We start from the raw sequence: 15,456 nt of genomic DNA, 5'->3' as shown, positions 1-15,456 counted from the left end.
ATCTGTTCCTGGATGTCCAAGGACGCTGAAACATGACAGCCATAGGATCCTATATGCCCAGCAGAGAGTAATAAGGGGCAAACATGTTATCTATCATGACTCACTAATAAGACTGACGAGAAAAGATAAGGTGCTGATCTAATCCTTAGCTAAGGACATGGAAAACATGATAGAATTGAAGCAGAAAGACTGTGGGAGCAATTGGGTGGGGTAGCACCTGCCTGTGATCCTGGCACTGGGGAGGAGGAGCTGGGCGATCAGGAGTTCAAAGCCCTTCTCAGCTAGATAGTGAGTTCTGGGCCAGGTTGGGCTTCATGAGACCTTGTCAAAAAAGGAACAGGAAGGAAGGAAGTAATAAGAAAGGAAGGAAGGAAGGAAGGAAGGAAGGAAGGAAGGAAGGAAGGAAGGAGGGAGCCTGATCATAAGAAGGAAAACCAGAGCATATTAATGATCATCTTTTTAAGACAATCCCAATTGTTAATTTTCTTTTAAACTGAGCATTTGGAGAGGCTGAGGCAGGAAGCTCTGGAGTTAAAAGCTGTCCCAGGCTACAAACTGAGATTATTAGGTTTTATGGTTGATATTGTTTTGTTGTTAAAAACTTTTTTAGATTTATTTTATGTGTGTGAGTATTTGGCCTGCATGTATGTCTGTGTACCACGTGCACACTTGGTGCTCACAGAGGCCAGAAGATGGCACTGGGTCTCCTGAAGCTGGAATCAAGGATGGTTGTGGACTACCATGTGGGCTCCGGCCATCAAGCCAGGTCTTTTGCAAGATCAGCAAGTGTTCTTAACCACTGAGCCATCTCTCCAGCCCCTCAAATGGAAAACTGAGACTCCAGTAGTGGAACAGGTATTTGCTGGTGGATGCACAGCAAGTGTGTTCATTTTAGGTGGCAACACTTCTGGGACCTGTGTCCACAGCTCATCCAGGCGAGTAGGGATCGGCTTCACAGACCATTGTGGGTTCTTTTTAAAAAATCTTTTATGGCTTTCAGTCTTTTTTTAAATTGTTTTTTTTCTATTTCTGAATGAAAATATGTTCATTTTTGAGTTATAAAAGTAAAAGATGTTAACTACAAAAAATAATCAACCACTATGAAAGTATAAAGAAAAAAAACCCTATCCAGGTATGGAGATATACATACCTTTAATCTCAAGTACTTGGAAGGTGGGGGGCAGGGAAGTCAAGGTCATCTTTCCCTACACGGGAAGTTTGAGGCTAGCTTCTGTTACATGAGATGCTCTCTCAACCCTCTCTGTTCCTTTTCCCTAAAGAAACAGTCATATTACAAAGGTGGTCTACATTGGAAATCCCAGCTCTTGGGAGGTTGCGTCAGGAAAATCAAGGCAATCCCAGGAAGGTCCTGTTTTAAAAAACCCAACCCAAAGCATTTTCTCTAATAACATTAGTCATCACTAACACTGTAGTTATACCGTCTTCAACGATCTTCCTGAAGACCACATACATACATACATACATACATACATACCCTACATACACACATACATACATACACATACACACATGCATACACACATATACACATACACACATTCATGCACAAGCACAAGCACATTCATGCACAAGCACAAAGCTGAATTAACCCCAGTAATTTTTTTCTAACTGGCATATTCACTGAACTCCATGTTACATTGTGGTCATCACACTGTGGTCATCACACTGTGGTCATCACACTAATCATCACACTGGTCATGACACTGGGTCATCACACTGGTCATCACACTGATCATCACACTGGTAGTCACACTGTGGTCATCATACTGGTCATCACACTGTGGTCATCACACTGATCATCATACTGGTCATCACAATGGGTCATCTCACTGGGGTCATCACACTGGGTCATCACACTGTGATCATCTGATCACTCTCTTTTGCAGATTTTTAGTTTTTCTTGTTTGTCTTGGTGCTGAGGCTGGACCCCAGAGTTTGTGCAAGAGCTTTACTGCTGAGTTCCACCCCAGCCCTCAGGCTCTTTTGTTTTTGTTTTGTTGTTGTTGTTGCTGTTTTTTTGTTTTGTTTTGCTTTTGCTTTTTGAGACCAGGTCTCAGTATATAATTAAGGCTGTTCTAGAATTCACCATATAGACCAGGCTGGCCTCCAGATCTGCCTGCTCCTGCTTCCCAAGTGCTGCGATTAATGGTGCACCATTATGCCCTGCCCTTGGTCTCTAGAGGCAGAGTCTCACTGTATAGCCCAGGCTAACCTGGGGTACCTAATACTCCTACTTCAGCTTCCTTCTGCAGTGTTACGATTTTCTGGCATGCACCACTGAGCCAGATGTGTATTGGAATGTTTACCGATTGATCCATTCAGCAGTAATTGGCCAAACAATTACATATTTATGAATATTGTGCTGTATTAAGGTTGCAGTTCTGTCATATTGGAATTGAGAATGTCTGGGAGACTTTAGAATGTGGCATGGTCTTATGTCCTCCTTTGGACACGGTCTTCATATCTGTGAGGTTGATGTCGCTTCTGTGAGTATTTGAGAGCATGGTGAGCCCCTGCTTCTCCCTGAGCACTTGGACACCCGCTACTCCATCCCAAGGTGTCTGTCCCTTCTTCTGTTTCTTTTCTATTCCGCCCTGAGGGACAGTTCTCTTTTGCCATTGCAGGTCCCAGTCTTGCTAGCTCTTCAGGCTATCCATCTCTTAGAGCATTGTGGGACCCTTTGCCTCCAGTGCTACCCCGGCCTTTGCGTGACTATCTGGGATCCTCTCCAGTCATTCTTTATCGCCTTTATCCCCAAAGACATGCTCCCTAAACGTCTGCTTCCCGCGTCTTCCATTCTCAGCACAGCCATGGCACAGCTTCTTACAGCTTATGGAGTTTTGGTTTCAGAGTTTTCTGTGTATGGTGTTCTTAGGGACCGTTTCCTTTTCTTTTTTCAGAGAGGGTTTCTCTGTGTAGCCCTGGCTGTCCTGGAACTTGATCTGTAAACCAGGTTGGCCTCGAACTCAGATATACCTGTCTCTGCCTCCGGAGTGTTGAGATTAAAGACATGTGCCACCAATGCCTAGGTTCTAGGGACCATTTTTCAATTTGTTTTTCAGAATCAATTCTCTCTCACCTACCATCTAGCAAGTACAGAGAGTTGGCCCATGTGGGGTTCCATTTGTTGCTAGGACTTATGACTAATATTTAAGTTTTCTTTTCTAAACTCTTCTGGAAGGGATTGGCATGTCCTTTGACAGCTGCCTCTCCTCTGCTAGCAGCGAGACAAGCATATGTCTCTGAAGCTCTACAGGGGCTGTAACTGATGGTACAGGATGCCTGCCATGTGGCAGGCCCTCGATAGGGCCTGTACTTGTTACCTAGCATCTGCATTGATGCTGAGTGGAAGGTGGCTTTCTCCCTATTCTGCATTTGAAGGACCTGGGATTTAGGAAAGTGAGTTTGCCCAAGATTGTACTGTCTAGTGAGTAGTCTCAGAGTTCAAACCCAAGTTTTCTGATGCCAAAACCCTGTCCACACTCTCAAGCAATAGAATCATCGTTCCTTCCCACCCACACCTTGCAAGGAGGTTTTCAATCTACAGGTCTCCCAGGCCTCCTGGCTGTTTTTCACTTTGCACTGGGTGTTGTTTCAAGGCTGGGTGTCTGGCCACTGCTAACAACACACAGCCTTTATGGAGCATCTGTTAACCCCAGCATGTCTCTGCTTCCTTCTGTGTGACCCTGCTCTCTCCTACTTCCCCTGGCTAGCACAAGCCCCTTCAAGCTCTTGCTTCTCCTGGCTCTCTGGTCTGACCTCTCAGCTGCCCACAGAATACTCTTCTTCAGATGGTGGTGTTCCCCAGGCAGCCTAGTCTATTTGCATTTCTGATCAGTACGTTTTTGTTGTTCTGTTCCTAATGGAACCTAATCAGGATGAGTAGGTGATGGCTCTGGCTGTGTTTCCTGGACCATTCCTAATTGCCTTCCTAAATTTCCCATGTGTTCTGAAAGCCCTTTTGTCTTAGCATGTCCAGGAGGGAGTGCCCTTCTTCCTTCTTCATGGCCTTCCTCTATTGTTTCCTATCCTGGTTACTTATGCGTGACAAACTATAGAGAAGTTATCATAGTCTAGTCTTTCATCTCTCCTATTTCAGTTTGTGCTCAGTCTGCACTAACACACCCTCTCTTAAAGGCACCTTCTTAGCCTCTCCCCTTCTTCTTTGTGTCATCCAGGTCTTCTATGTTTCTTGAGCTGTGTGAACAGTCCTTTGTTTTTCTCTTCCTCTTCTGCCTCCTCTCTTTCTTCTTCCCCTTTTCACCCTTTCCCATTTCCTCTTCCTCCTCTTCTCTTTTGGAAAACATAAAAATCCCTTTGTTGTACCAAGTTCACAAATCAAAACATCACACAGTGAATTTAATGTTGGGGTGGCTCCTCCTCCTCCTCCTCTTCTTCTTCTTCTTCATTTTCATTTTGTGTGTGTGTGTGTGTGTGTGTGTGTGTGTGTGTGTGTGTGTGTGTGTGGTATGCATGTGTGGCTGGGTACCACATGCCTGCAGTATCCAAGAAGGCCAGAAGAGGGTGTTGGAACCTCTGGAACTAGAGTCAAGGATGGTTGTGAGCCTCCATGTAGATGCTGGGAACCAAACTCAGGTCCTCTGCAAGAGCAACCAGTGCTCTTGATGCTCATCTTTGTTGTTGTTTTGTTTTTTGAGACAGGGTTTCTCTGCATAGCCCTGGCTGCCCTAGAACTTGCTTTCTAGACCAGGCTGACCTTTAACTCACAGAGATCTGTTTGCCTCTGCTTCCAGAACGCTGTGATGAAAGGCATGTGCTTCTTGTTTTTTTGAGGCCAGGCTTGCCCCTGCCTCAGCTTCCATACTGCTGGGATTACAAATCTACCCCACCATGCCTGGCCATTATTATAGTCATTACCATCACCATTATCTACATGATCCATCATCTTCATCATGGTCTTCTAACCCAGGATGTTGGGCTTGCTAGGCCAATACTCTACCATTGAGCTATACCTCTAACCCTCACTGCTTTTTTACAAAACCCAAATTGATTATGTCATACTTCTCATTAAAAAAAAGAAAAGAAAAGAAACTCTGCTGTTCTCTTCCCTGTGAGATAAAGACTTCATTTCTTGGCCTGGCAGAGAGCACTTCACAAACGAGGGTACATCTCCATGCCTCTAGCCTTGCCTCTGCTCATTTGCTTGGTGCAGGAATGTCTGCCCCTGTGGGTGTCAGCCACCGTGGTCCTTACGCCTGAGTATGGCTCCTCTGTTCACTGATTCCCTGTCTTTTTCCCTGATGCCCTCTAACTGGCAAACTTTTTATTCTTCAGGGATGCTATGGGGCTGGGAATATAGCTCAGGTGGTAGAACACTTGCCTGGTATATGCAGGGTCCCAGTTTCAATCCCTGGTACTCCCCTCCACCCCCCAAAAGATGCTGCAATCCCAAATGGATACAGCTGGATCATTGTCTGCCCATCTCCCTCTCTCAGTTCAGGACTCCTGGTCTCTGAACATATGCTTGTCGTCCTCACCCCAGAAGGGAGTCCATGGGGACGGTGATGCGCTCAGCACAGTGCTTCGTGCACAGCAGCTGATGGAACCCTGCCACCTTGCCTTTTCCAGAATGCCTGTGCTGCTTGAGACCCCCGGGGGGCCATGACTTTCTGTGACCCACAGCCACTTTCTTACCCCTTGTGACTGAGCCGTTGCCCATGTTATTCACGGTGACAGAGCTGTCCCTCTCTTCTGTCCCAACATGCCTGTAATTTATCTTTTACCTCCACTATTCCTGGAGTGCTCATGACTGTCTCAGTGCAGGAGAGACTCTCTACTTTTTACGAAGCTTCCTCTTCTCAAACTGGGCTGGTATTTCCCAAAGCTCGGCTTGGACCACCTGTATCAGAGTGACTCCTGCTTGCTTGAAATGCAAGGTGTTGGGACGTGCCCCGATTTCACCCAGTTAGAGTTGCTGGGCCTGAGGACCTTCGCTCCATCAAGGGTCCAGGCCGTCCCAGTATGCTCTTTAGCTGTGAATTGTCCAGGGTGGTGTACCCAGTTATGTTCGGAAAGAACACAGCTTCTCTGCTCCATAGTGGAAAACTTGAGGAAGATTTGGGGTTTGCTGCAAAGCAAATGCCACCTCCTGGGGTGTCTCAGGACAGTTAGCTGTCATCAGGTACTGCAGTGACACCTGATGTCGCTAGAGAAGCCTTTATGCTCCTGTCATGCCTTGGCCCTTCTGGCAGTTCTCCTTCAGTGCAGGCCTCCTACTCCAGCACTTTCTGTAAGTCAGGTGTCCCCTGTGATGACATTCGGTGCATGCTCAGTCTGCGTGTTGTGACTCTGCTTTGTCCCATGCTCTGCCTGTGACTGCTTCTGCTTCCGGGGTGTGTGTCTCTGACTGTTCATCTCCTTGTTGCCCTGCAGGGGGCGTCCTCTACACCGCCACTGTGAAAAACTTCCTGGGGACTGAGCCGATTATCTCCCGAGCTGTGGGTCGAGCTGAGGACTGGATTCGAACAGAGACCTTGTCATCCTGGCTCAATGGTGGGAAGAGGGACAGGGTCACCCGGGACACAGGTCAGGTGGAGGCTCGTTAGCCCCAGGCTGTCTGAAGATCTGAGGTCATTGGTTTCTTCAGCCCCAGCCTTCGTCGCAGCTATGGTCCTGAGCCCGGCTGAGTGGGGGGATGAAGACGGAGACGATGAAATCTTCTTTTTCTTCACGGAGACCTCCCGAGTGTTGGACTCATATGAACGCATCAAGGTCCCACGAGTGGCCCGAGTGTGTGCGGTGAGATCTCTGTCCTGGCTGGGTGTCATCTCCTGGTGTTTGGCCTTCCATCTCTTCCTCCCTTGCTCTCTCTTTTGTCTCTCTGTCTGGTTTGTTCTCTACCTAGGCTTCTCTCATGAGGGCTTGAGGAATGTGAGGGGAAGGCTCTGGCTGCTCTGGTGGTTCTCACTCTCCCCCACTCTTATCCTCGGGACACACTGTCTATAGGAAGTTGGTTTGCATTAGAAGTTCAAGGAAGGATGTAATGATGGACCCAGGTTCAAGTCCTGCCCCACCACTTCCTGCCTCTGTGACCTCTAGTTTGTTCTTTGGCAACTTTGAAACATAGATGTAGAGTTTATTTAGTAACTGAGGACAAGCTGTGTTTTAAGGACTGAGGTCACAGTTCTTTGTCATGATTTATGTTGTCACTGTCCTTGTTATCACATCTCTATCCATCTCTGTGCCCAGTCTCTCAGACTATTGTCTGTTCTTCTATGTGTCTGTCTCCTTATCTGTCCACGTGTGCTATGAACTCAGGGAGAACACACGAGGTTTTACACACATTTTGCCTATAATGGTCTTCTAAAGAGTGTTTCCCATGTTCTTGTCACCCTAGGGGGATCTTGGGGGCCGGAAGACCCTTCAGCAGAGATGGACGACGTTTCTAAAGGCTGACCTGCTGTGTCCAGGGCCCGAGCATGGCCGGGCCTCGGGGATCCTGCAGGATATGACAGAGCTTCGACCTCAGCCTGGAGCGGGGACCCCCATCTTTTATGGCATCTTTTCCTCCCAGTGGTGAGGGGGCCCTGGTGTGGATGCCGGGTTGACAGGGTGGGAGGTCCGTGGAGTTGGTATGGTCATTGCCGGTGGACTCTCTTTCCCTCAGCTGCATGGCTCCCGTGTGCTTCTCGGGGACCAGCTCATTTGATAAAGGATGAGTTGCTGTCACTTAGCTCTCTCCAGATACTTGGCTCCAATGTGTGACTCCTCCAGGGAAGGAGCTGCCATCTCTGCTGTGTGTGCCTTCCGACCCCAAGACATTCGGGCAGTGCTGAATGGTCCCTTTAGAGAGCTAAAACATGACTGCAACAGGGGATTACCTGTCATGGACAACGAGGTGCCCCAGCCCAGACCTGGAGAGGTGAGGGGGTGGGGCAGGTCTTCATCTCAGGCTTGATTTGTTTTTGTTTGTTTTCACCATTGCTAAGGGCAAGAGCTTTGCTAAACATCCCTGACACATCCTTTTTCCCTGAGAAACATTGTCACCCAGGTCTGTTTCCTTTAGTGTATCACCAACAACATGAAGCTCCAGCAGTTTGGATCCTCGCTCTCCCTGCCAGACCGTGTGCTCACCTTTATCAGAGACCACCCACTCATGGACAGGCCTGTGTTTCCAGCTGATGGCCGCCCCCTGCTGGTCACTACAGATACAGCCTATCTCAGAGTTGTGGCCCACAGGGTGACCAGCCTCTCAGGGAAAGAATATGATGTGCTCTACCTGGGGACAGGTATATTTAAGCATCAGGCAAGCTCCCATATAGTGCATATCGTCACCACATGCAGGCACCAGAGTTCCAGGCACAGTGCCAGTTAGTCCATTTTCTTGCCCTTTACCTTCCTCCTAGAGGATGGACACCTCCACCGGGCTGTGCACATCGGAGCTCAGCTCAGTGTCCTGGAGGATCTGGCCTTGTTCCCAGAACCACAGCCGGTTGAGAGCATGAGACTGTACCATGTGAGTTGTGTATTCGGGGAGCCTGCTGAGGGGAACCGAGTCTGTGGCCGGTTAATGATCTGGTCTGGAAGGTGTAAGCACGTTCTCTCTCCCACTCCATTTCTACAGGATTGGCTCCTGGTGGGCTCCCATACTGAGGTGACACAAGTGAACACCAGCAACTGTGGCCGTCTCCAGAGCTGCTCAGAGTGTATCCTGGCCCAGGACCCAGTGTGTGCCTGGAGCTTCCGGCTTGATGCTTGTGTGGCCCATGCCGGCGAACACCGTGGGTGAGTGGAGCTGCTTTGCTTTGCTCTCTTGCCTGCCCTCCTGGACTCCGCTCCTCCCATATGACTGTCTCATCTGCTGAGGACATTCTGTCTGTGTGTGCCTTCTTGTTTAGAGCCTGCATCACTTGCCTGCCCGTCTGTCAGTCCATATTAGCTCATCTGTCTGTCCATCTGGTGCTGCTTAATTAATGCTAGACCTGCCCTGATAGTGTGACTGAGTCCATGTCAGTCAGTGACAGACAGGCAGAGGGACTGACATCATCTCTAGGAGACATTTCTCAGTTTCTGTCTTAGCAGAACACGCTCACAGTTGACCTTCCCCCATTGCTGGAAATCCTCTCCTTTTGTCTTCTGTGCATTTTCCTCTCACCCTCTCAATGGCTGTCTTCTCCTCAGGGGTCACTCCTAGGTTCCTTCTCTTCACACTCTGATTTCATCCCTGTGATCCACACATGTAGCTCTAGCTGAGCTGCAGAATCGCCTTATAACTCTACTTCACACTCCCCTGTTTCACCAGCAACCCCGACACAGCCAGTCTAAGCATGCACTACTGTTTCCTCTCTCCCTCACACGCACATCTCAGTGAAAGGATTGCCGTCCCTCCAGGTGCTCACACCAGACAGTGCACACATTGTACCTCAGATGGTCTTGACTCCAGCTCCACAGTGGATCGTGGTTCCACTGGCTTCTTCCACCTCCACTGCCACCAAACCAGTGTCATCCAGTGTCGTGTGTGTGTGTGTGTGTGTGTGTGTGTGTGTGTGATGTATTAGAATGTATATGTGTATTTGTGTATATGTGTGTATGTATGATGTATTTTTATGAAAGGTGTGTGTATGTGTATACATGAAGACTGGTAAGTGTATGTCATTGCCACAGCATGTGTGTCAGAGGAATTCTGGGACAGCTGTTCCACTGTGGCCAACTTTGATGTGGGTTCTAGGGAACCAAACTCACTCAATCAGGTTTGTACAGCAGGCACTGCATCCACTGATCCATCCCCCAACCCAGCCACTTCTCACTGGGGCTCCTAATTGACCCTCTCTTGCCCATTCTGGGCTCCTGCCATCCAGATGCCTCCCAGAGGTGACCTTAAAAATATGCCACACAGAAGCAAACCCCTGACATCTCACTCACCCTGAGTAATTCAGAATGGCTTTATCACACAAGGACTCTCTTTAAAAGATTTTATTCTTGGAAATTTTAAACATATTTAAAAGTATGATAAATGTAACTAAAATGATAAATTTGTATATCTCCACCTTTTCCACCACTGCTGCCTAGCCAACACTGTGTTTTTAACAACTTCACTCCCAGTTATTTTGAAGCAAATCTTAGATATCATCTTATTTTGTTCATAAACCTTTGAGTAGCTCTAGTATACAAGGGCACAAAAACAAACAAAAGAAAAGTATGCTGGAGAGATGAGTCAGCAGTTAAGAGCACTGGTTGCTCTTCTAGAGGACTCAGGTTCAAGTCTTAGCACCTACAGGATGGCTCACAGTTCCAGGAGCTTCAGTGCCCTCTTCTGGCCTGTGAGGGAATTACATGTATGTAGTGCACTGCGGGGGGGGGGGGGGGGGGGGGGGAGGGAAAGGTGCATGCTGCCGGAGGAAAGACAGATTGTCGTTCAGTACAGAATGAGGCTTGTCCTCTGGCCAACACACACACACACACACACACACACACACACACACACACACACACACACACACACACACACACATATTCACACACAGCATGTAGCCATACCCAATTCTTTTTTTTTTCTTTTGTTTTTTTGTTTTTTGTTTGTTTGTTTGTTTGTTTTTGTTTTTTCGAAACAGGGTTTCTCTGTGTACCCTGGCTGTCCTGGAACTCACTCTGTAGACCAGGCTGGCCTCAAACTCAGAAATCTACCTGCCTCTGCCTCCCAAGTGCTGGGATTAAAGGCGTGCGCCACCACTGCCCGGCGCTGTACCTACTTCTTAATTTCTTAGTGTTATCAAATATACAGTGAATGTTTCAGTTTCCTCATTTGCATATACTTAAAACAACCTGTGTAAGTCAAGATTCAAATAATACCATCAATACTAGTAGGCTTATGTTTTTTAATAAATGTCTTTTAATTTAAAAAAAAAATATTAAGATAAGGTCTTAATCTGTAGCCCAGGCTGGCCCAGAACTCACCCTAATCTGTAGAACCTGGGCTGGCCTTAAATTTATAGTGATCTCTCCTGCCCAATCTTCCCACACACTGAGATTATAGTGGTCACGATTTGTGCCTGACTCAAACCTAAGTCTGAATGCTAAGGAGGCACTCTCCCCTGAGCTAGTCTCAGCTGCTCATCTTTAATTTCAGTTCTCTCAATGGAATAGTTTGGGCCAGCTGTTTGCAAAGTGCTTTTTTATAGTAACGTTGGGATTTTCTGTTTTGAAGCCCCATGGCATGCCACCAGCCTGGTCTCACCCAGCCTTTTACCTGGTGCTGAAGGCTTAAGCCAAGTCATGAGTCCTCCCCCCACCCCCAAGGTGTAAATAACAGGCACCCTGTAGCTATGGACAGCCAGTTTCACTTCTTAGTTTTTCTTCCTCTTTGGGGATACCCACCAAGCATCTTTCCAACAGATTCTCAGCTAGGAATATGTGTTTATTTGACAGGGAAAATGTCTAAGGTATATTAAGGAAAGATTTGGTGCAGGGAAGAATGCAGACTAACTCCAGGAGAGATTTATAACACGATGGGTTCTGGAGTGAGTACTGTGATAACTTAGTACTGTGATAACATAGTACTGTGATAACCAAGTACTGTGGTAACCTAGTACTGTGTTAACTGAGTACTGTGATAACCAAGTACTGTGAACTGAGTGCTGTAGTAACTGAGTACTGTGATAACTTAGTACTGTGATAATCAAGAACTGTGATAACTTAGTACTGTGATAACCAAGTACTGTGAACTGAGTGCTGTAGTAACTGAGTACTGTGATAACCAAGTACTGTGATAATCAAGAACTGTGATAACTTAGTACTGTGATAACCAAGTACTGTGATAACCAAGTACTGTGATAACCAAGTACTGTGATAACCAAGTACTGTGATAACTTAGTACTGTGATAACCAAGTACTGTGATAACCAAGTACTGTGATAACTTAGTACTGTGATAACCAAGTACTGTGATAACTTAGTACTGTGATAACCAAGTACTGTGAACTGAGTGCTGTAGTAACTGAGTACTGTGTTAACTGAGTACTGTGTTAACTGAGTACTGTGATAACCAAGTACTGTGATAACCAAGTACTGTGATAACTTAGTACTGTGATAACCAAGTACTGTGATAACTTAGTACTGTGATAACTTAGTACTGTGATAACCAAGTACTGTGATAACCAAGTACTGTGATAACTTAGTACTGTGATAACCAAGTACTGTGAACTGAGTGCTGTAGTAACTGAGTACTGTGTTAACTGAGTACTGTGTTAACTGAGTACTGTTAACTGAGTACTGTGGTAACTGAGTACTGTGATAACCAAGTACTGTGATAACCAAGTACTGTGGTAACTGAGTATTGTGATAACCAAGTACTGTGATAACCAAGTACTGTGGTACTGGGAGTACCATGGGGCTGAGTACCATGGTACTGTGAGGGTCTGAGGGGGTACAAGCACATTCGAACACTAGATTTACCAGATATTCTTTTCTTTGTAGGATGGTTCAAGACATGGAGTCAGCAGATGTCTCCTCTTTGTGTCCGAAAGAACCTGGAGGTGTGTATGGCTCAGAGAAATGTGGGTAGGATGTATAGAAAGGGGCTAGGAAGTTGATCTTTTTTGACTCATTCGAAAAACTTGAACCCATGAAGACATGGTCGCCCAGAACTCAGGGCCCTTCAGTCTTTGGGAATCCCTTTTGGCAATGCCCCTACAACACCATCGTATAGCTGACATCTCTCCATATGCCCCTTATCCTACTTCCTGCCTGTAGCCTCATGTCTTTTGTATCTTTGCCCTCTCTCCACAGAACATCCGGTAGTGTTTGAAGTTCCGGTGGCTACCGTGGGCCACGTGGTCCTGCCATGTTCCCCCAGTTCTGCCTGGGCATCCTGTGTGTGGCACCAGCCCAGTGGAGTGACTGCACTCACCCCCCGGAGGGATGGACTAGAGGTGGTGGTGACTCCAGGGGCCATGGGGGCTTATGCTTGCGAGTGTCAGGAGGGTGGAGCCGCCCGTGTGGTGGCTGCTTATAGCTTGGTGTGGGGCAGTCAGCGGGGGCCCTCGAACCGGGCCCACACCGTTGTGGGAGCTGGGCTGGTTGGCTTTCTCCTGGGTGTTCTTGCAACATCCCTCACTCTCCTCCTGATTGGTCGCCGTCAGCAGCGTCGGAGACAGAGGGAGCTTCTTGCTAGAGACAAGGTGGGCTTAGATCTGGGGGCTCCACCTTCTGGGACCACAAGCTATAGCCAAGACCCTCCCTCTCCTTCGCCTGAAGATGAACGGCTGCCCCTGGCCCTGGGTAAGCGGGGCAGTGGTTTTGGTGGCTTCCCTCCACCCTTCCTGCTGGATTCTTGCCCGAGCCCGGCCCACATCCGCCTCACTGGGGCTCCTCTAGCTACCTGTGACGAGACGTCCATCTAAAGCCGGGAAAATGGCTGCCAGCCATGAGCAGTCTCAGGAACTAGTGGCTACCAAGACTAGGGTCACTGAACCTGGGAGATGATCACGGCTGCTCTGTTCTCTTGGAGTCTGTGTGATCTCACTTCAGTGTCTGTCCTCTGGACCTGGATAGGCTGAGGGCCAGACCTTTGCCTGATCCCTGATTCCCATGAGAGATCAACCCTGTAACCCTCTGCTCTGGCCTCTTAACTTGGACCCATCAGCTTGTGGGGTGGAGCAAGGACACAGGCTCTGATTTGCTTACAGTGAGTGGGCCCCAGAAAGAGGAAGCACCGTGGCGTAGTTGAGGCGTGTGTGTGTGCCCTGCATCCTTGTGGTGGCTGTATGGTGTTTAGTTTGCTGTCTCTGGGGAGCGCATGATCCCCCAACTGCCTTGAGATCTCTCCCAACTCAGTTTCCCTTTGTTCCTGGAAGAGTGTGTGTCTATATACACTGGTGTGCCTAGAAGACCTGTCCATGTGTGCATGAATGACAGGGCCGGTGCCTAGGTGCTCATGGGGGCACGGTGAGGAAGGTTGGAACGGGGGACAACTTTATCCTCGGTAGCCAGTGAGGGAAACCCCACGCCCCATCACCCCACAGCGCTTCTTTAACTTTGAGCAAAGTTCCCCAAGTGACCTTTTGGTGGGAAGGGCAGCAGGACACGTGGCCCCGCCCAAGTGGCCCCTGTCCTTCTCCTTGTCTTTTCCTCTGGCTGCCACCACTGCCGTTCGACCTCTGCGCTTTCCCTGGCTGGAGTGGAGGCTGAGCCCTCTTTCCCTGGTTTCCATTTAAAATGAACTTCACAACATTCTAAATATTGGGGGATGACAAAAGGAACCCAGAAAAGTGTATAAGGAAATACAAGCAGGTTAAAGAAGATTTGCCTCAGTGACTTTCACCCCTGCCCTAAAGTAGGAGTCCCCCAGCTAGGGTCTGTGGACTCCCTGAAATTGTATGCAAAGTATCTGTCCTTGTGTGTCGTGTGTGTGTGTGTGTGTGTGTGTGTGTGTGTGTGTGTGTGTGTGCACGTGTGATGGCTTTCATCAGATTCTTAAGGCCTTAATGAGGTTAAAGGACCACGGCCCATAGTCACCACACTTGGGCCACATGGAGGAGATGTTGCTTGGAGACAGTTCCTCCCTGGCCTGCTGCCTGTGGCCAGTCCCTGGACACACTGCTGCTGGAGATCCCACGTCTCTCCAGCTCTTGGAAGCTAGGCTCTGCACGTGCTTGAAGATACGGTCATCCCCTTTCTTGCTTCGTTATCCCCGTGTGCGCTGCCTCTGCTCAGTCCTGCTCTTGGCCTGTGAATGTGCCTCGTCCATCCCTGGTGAGGGACCTCAAACCCCGGTGATGATGCAGCCCTTTCCAGTTGAACTTTCTCTTCAACGTTCCTTGACAGCAGCCTGTGAACTACTCAAGAGTCCCCTTGGGTTTGGAGTTACCAGTGGCTTTGAGTAGGATCTTTGGCACGTAGTCTAACCTAGGGACATTGGTTATTCATCTGTAATGTGGGGATATACCTACCTCAGGGTTGCTGCAAGGATCACACAAGGAAATGTATGAACAATAAAGCATTACCCATGACAGTCGACATTGTTATTGTAACTGTCGCTTTATCACACCGTCAGAGCTGAAACACATGGCCACCATGACAGGCAGGCAGTGAACTCCATGCCCCGGAAGGTGGACATGCTTTCACTGACACCTGGTCTTAGATCATCTCAGGGTGGTTCTTAACCACCCAGATCCAGGCTTTAGTCAAATCTGTGATTTATTTATTTTTTTAAATTATGTGTATATGTTAATATATATATATATACAGCTACCTCAAGAGGTCAGGAAAGGGCATTGGATCCCTGAAGCTAAAGTTGTAGGCAGGTGTGAGTTGCCCGATGTGTGTTTTGGAAACTGAACTCAGGCCTTCTCAAAGAGTAGCAGGTACTTCAATTGCTGAGCCATCTTTCCGGTCCTCTGGTCTTAAACATGGTGAGCAATGTTGCTTGCCCAAGTTTTCTTCTGCTAACCCAGGAGCCACAGATGTCATCTTTGCTTCTC

General features: G+C 48.0%; 1 protein-coding gene across 2 annotated transcripts in view; it reads left to right on the top strand.

Annotated features, from left to right (window-relative positions):
• The window catches only part of Sema4f (ssemaphorin 4F), a 28,585-nt gene extending 13,593 nt beyond the window's left edge, over positions 1–14,992 (top strand). The window contains exons 6-14 of one of the 2 annotated variants that reach the window (XM_034512559.2): positions 6,415–6,534; positions 6,629–6,780; positions 7,379–7,557; positions 7,756–7,903; positions 8,048–8,270; positions 8,388–8,497; positions 8,606–8,766; positions 12,452–12,510; positions 12,764–14,992. In XM_034512559.2, the coding sequence (XP_034368450.1) occupies positions 6,415–6,534; positions 6,629–6,780; positions 7,379–7,557; positions 7,756–7,903; positions 8,048–8,270; positions 8,388–8,497; positions 8,606–8,766; positions 12,452–12,510; positions 12,764–13,377 (1,766 nt within the window). In that variant the 3' untranslated portion in view covers positions 13,378–14,992. The remainder of the gene's footprint in view (positions 1–6,414; positions 6,535–6,628; positions 6,781–7,378; positions 7,558–7,755; positions 7,904–8,047; positions 8,271–8,387; positions 8,498–8,605; positions 8,767–12,451; positions 12,511–12,763) is intronic. The other variant, XM_076939935.1, reaches the window with a different exon arrangement.
• The last annotated feature ends 464 nt before the right edge of the window (positions 14,993–15,456 follow it).

Source organism: Arvicanthis niloticus, chromosome 9 (assembly GCF_011762505.2).
Source record: "Arvicanthis niloticus isolate mArvNil1 chromosome 9, mArvNil1.pat.X, whole genome shotgun sequence".
In the NCBI taxonomy this organism is placed as follows: domain Eukaryota; kingdom Metazoa; phylum Chordata; class Mammalia; order Rodentia; family Muridae; genus Arvicanthis; species Arvicanthis niloticus.
This window is presented reverse-complemented; position numbering and strand designations above follow the sequence as displayed.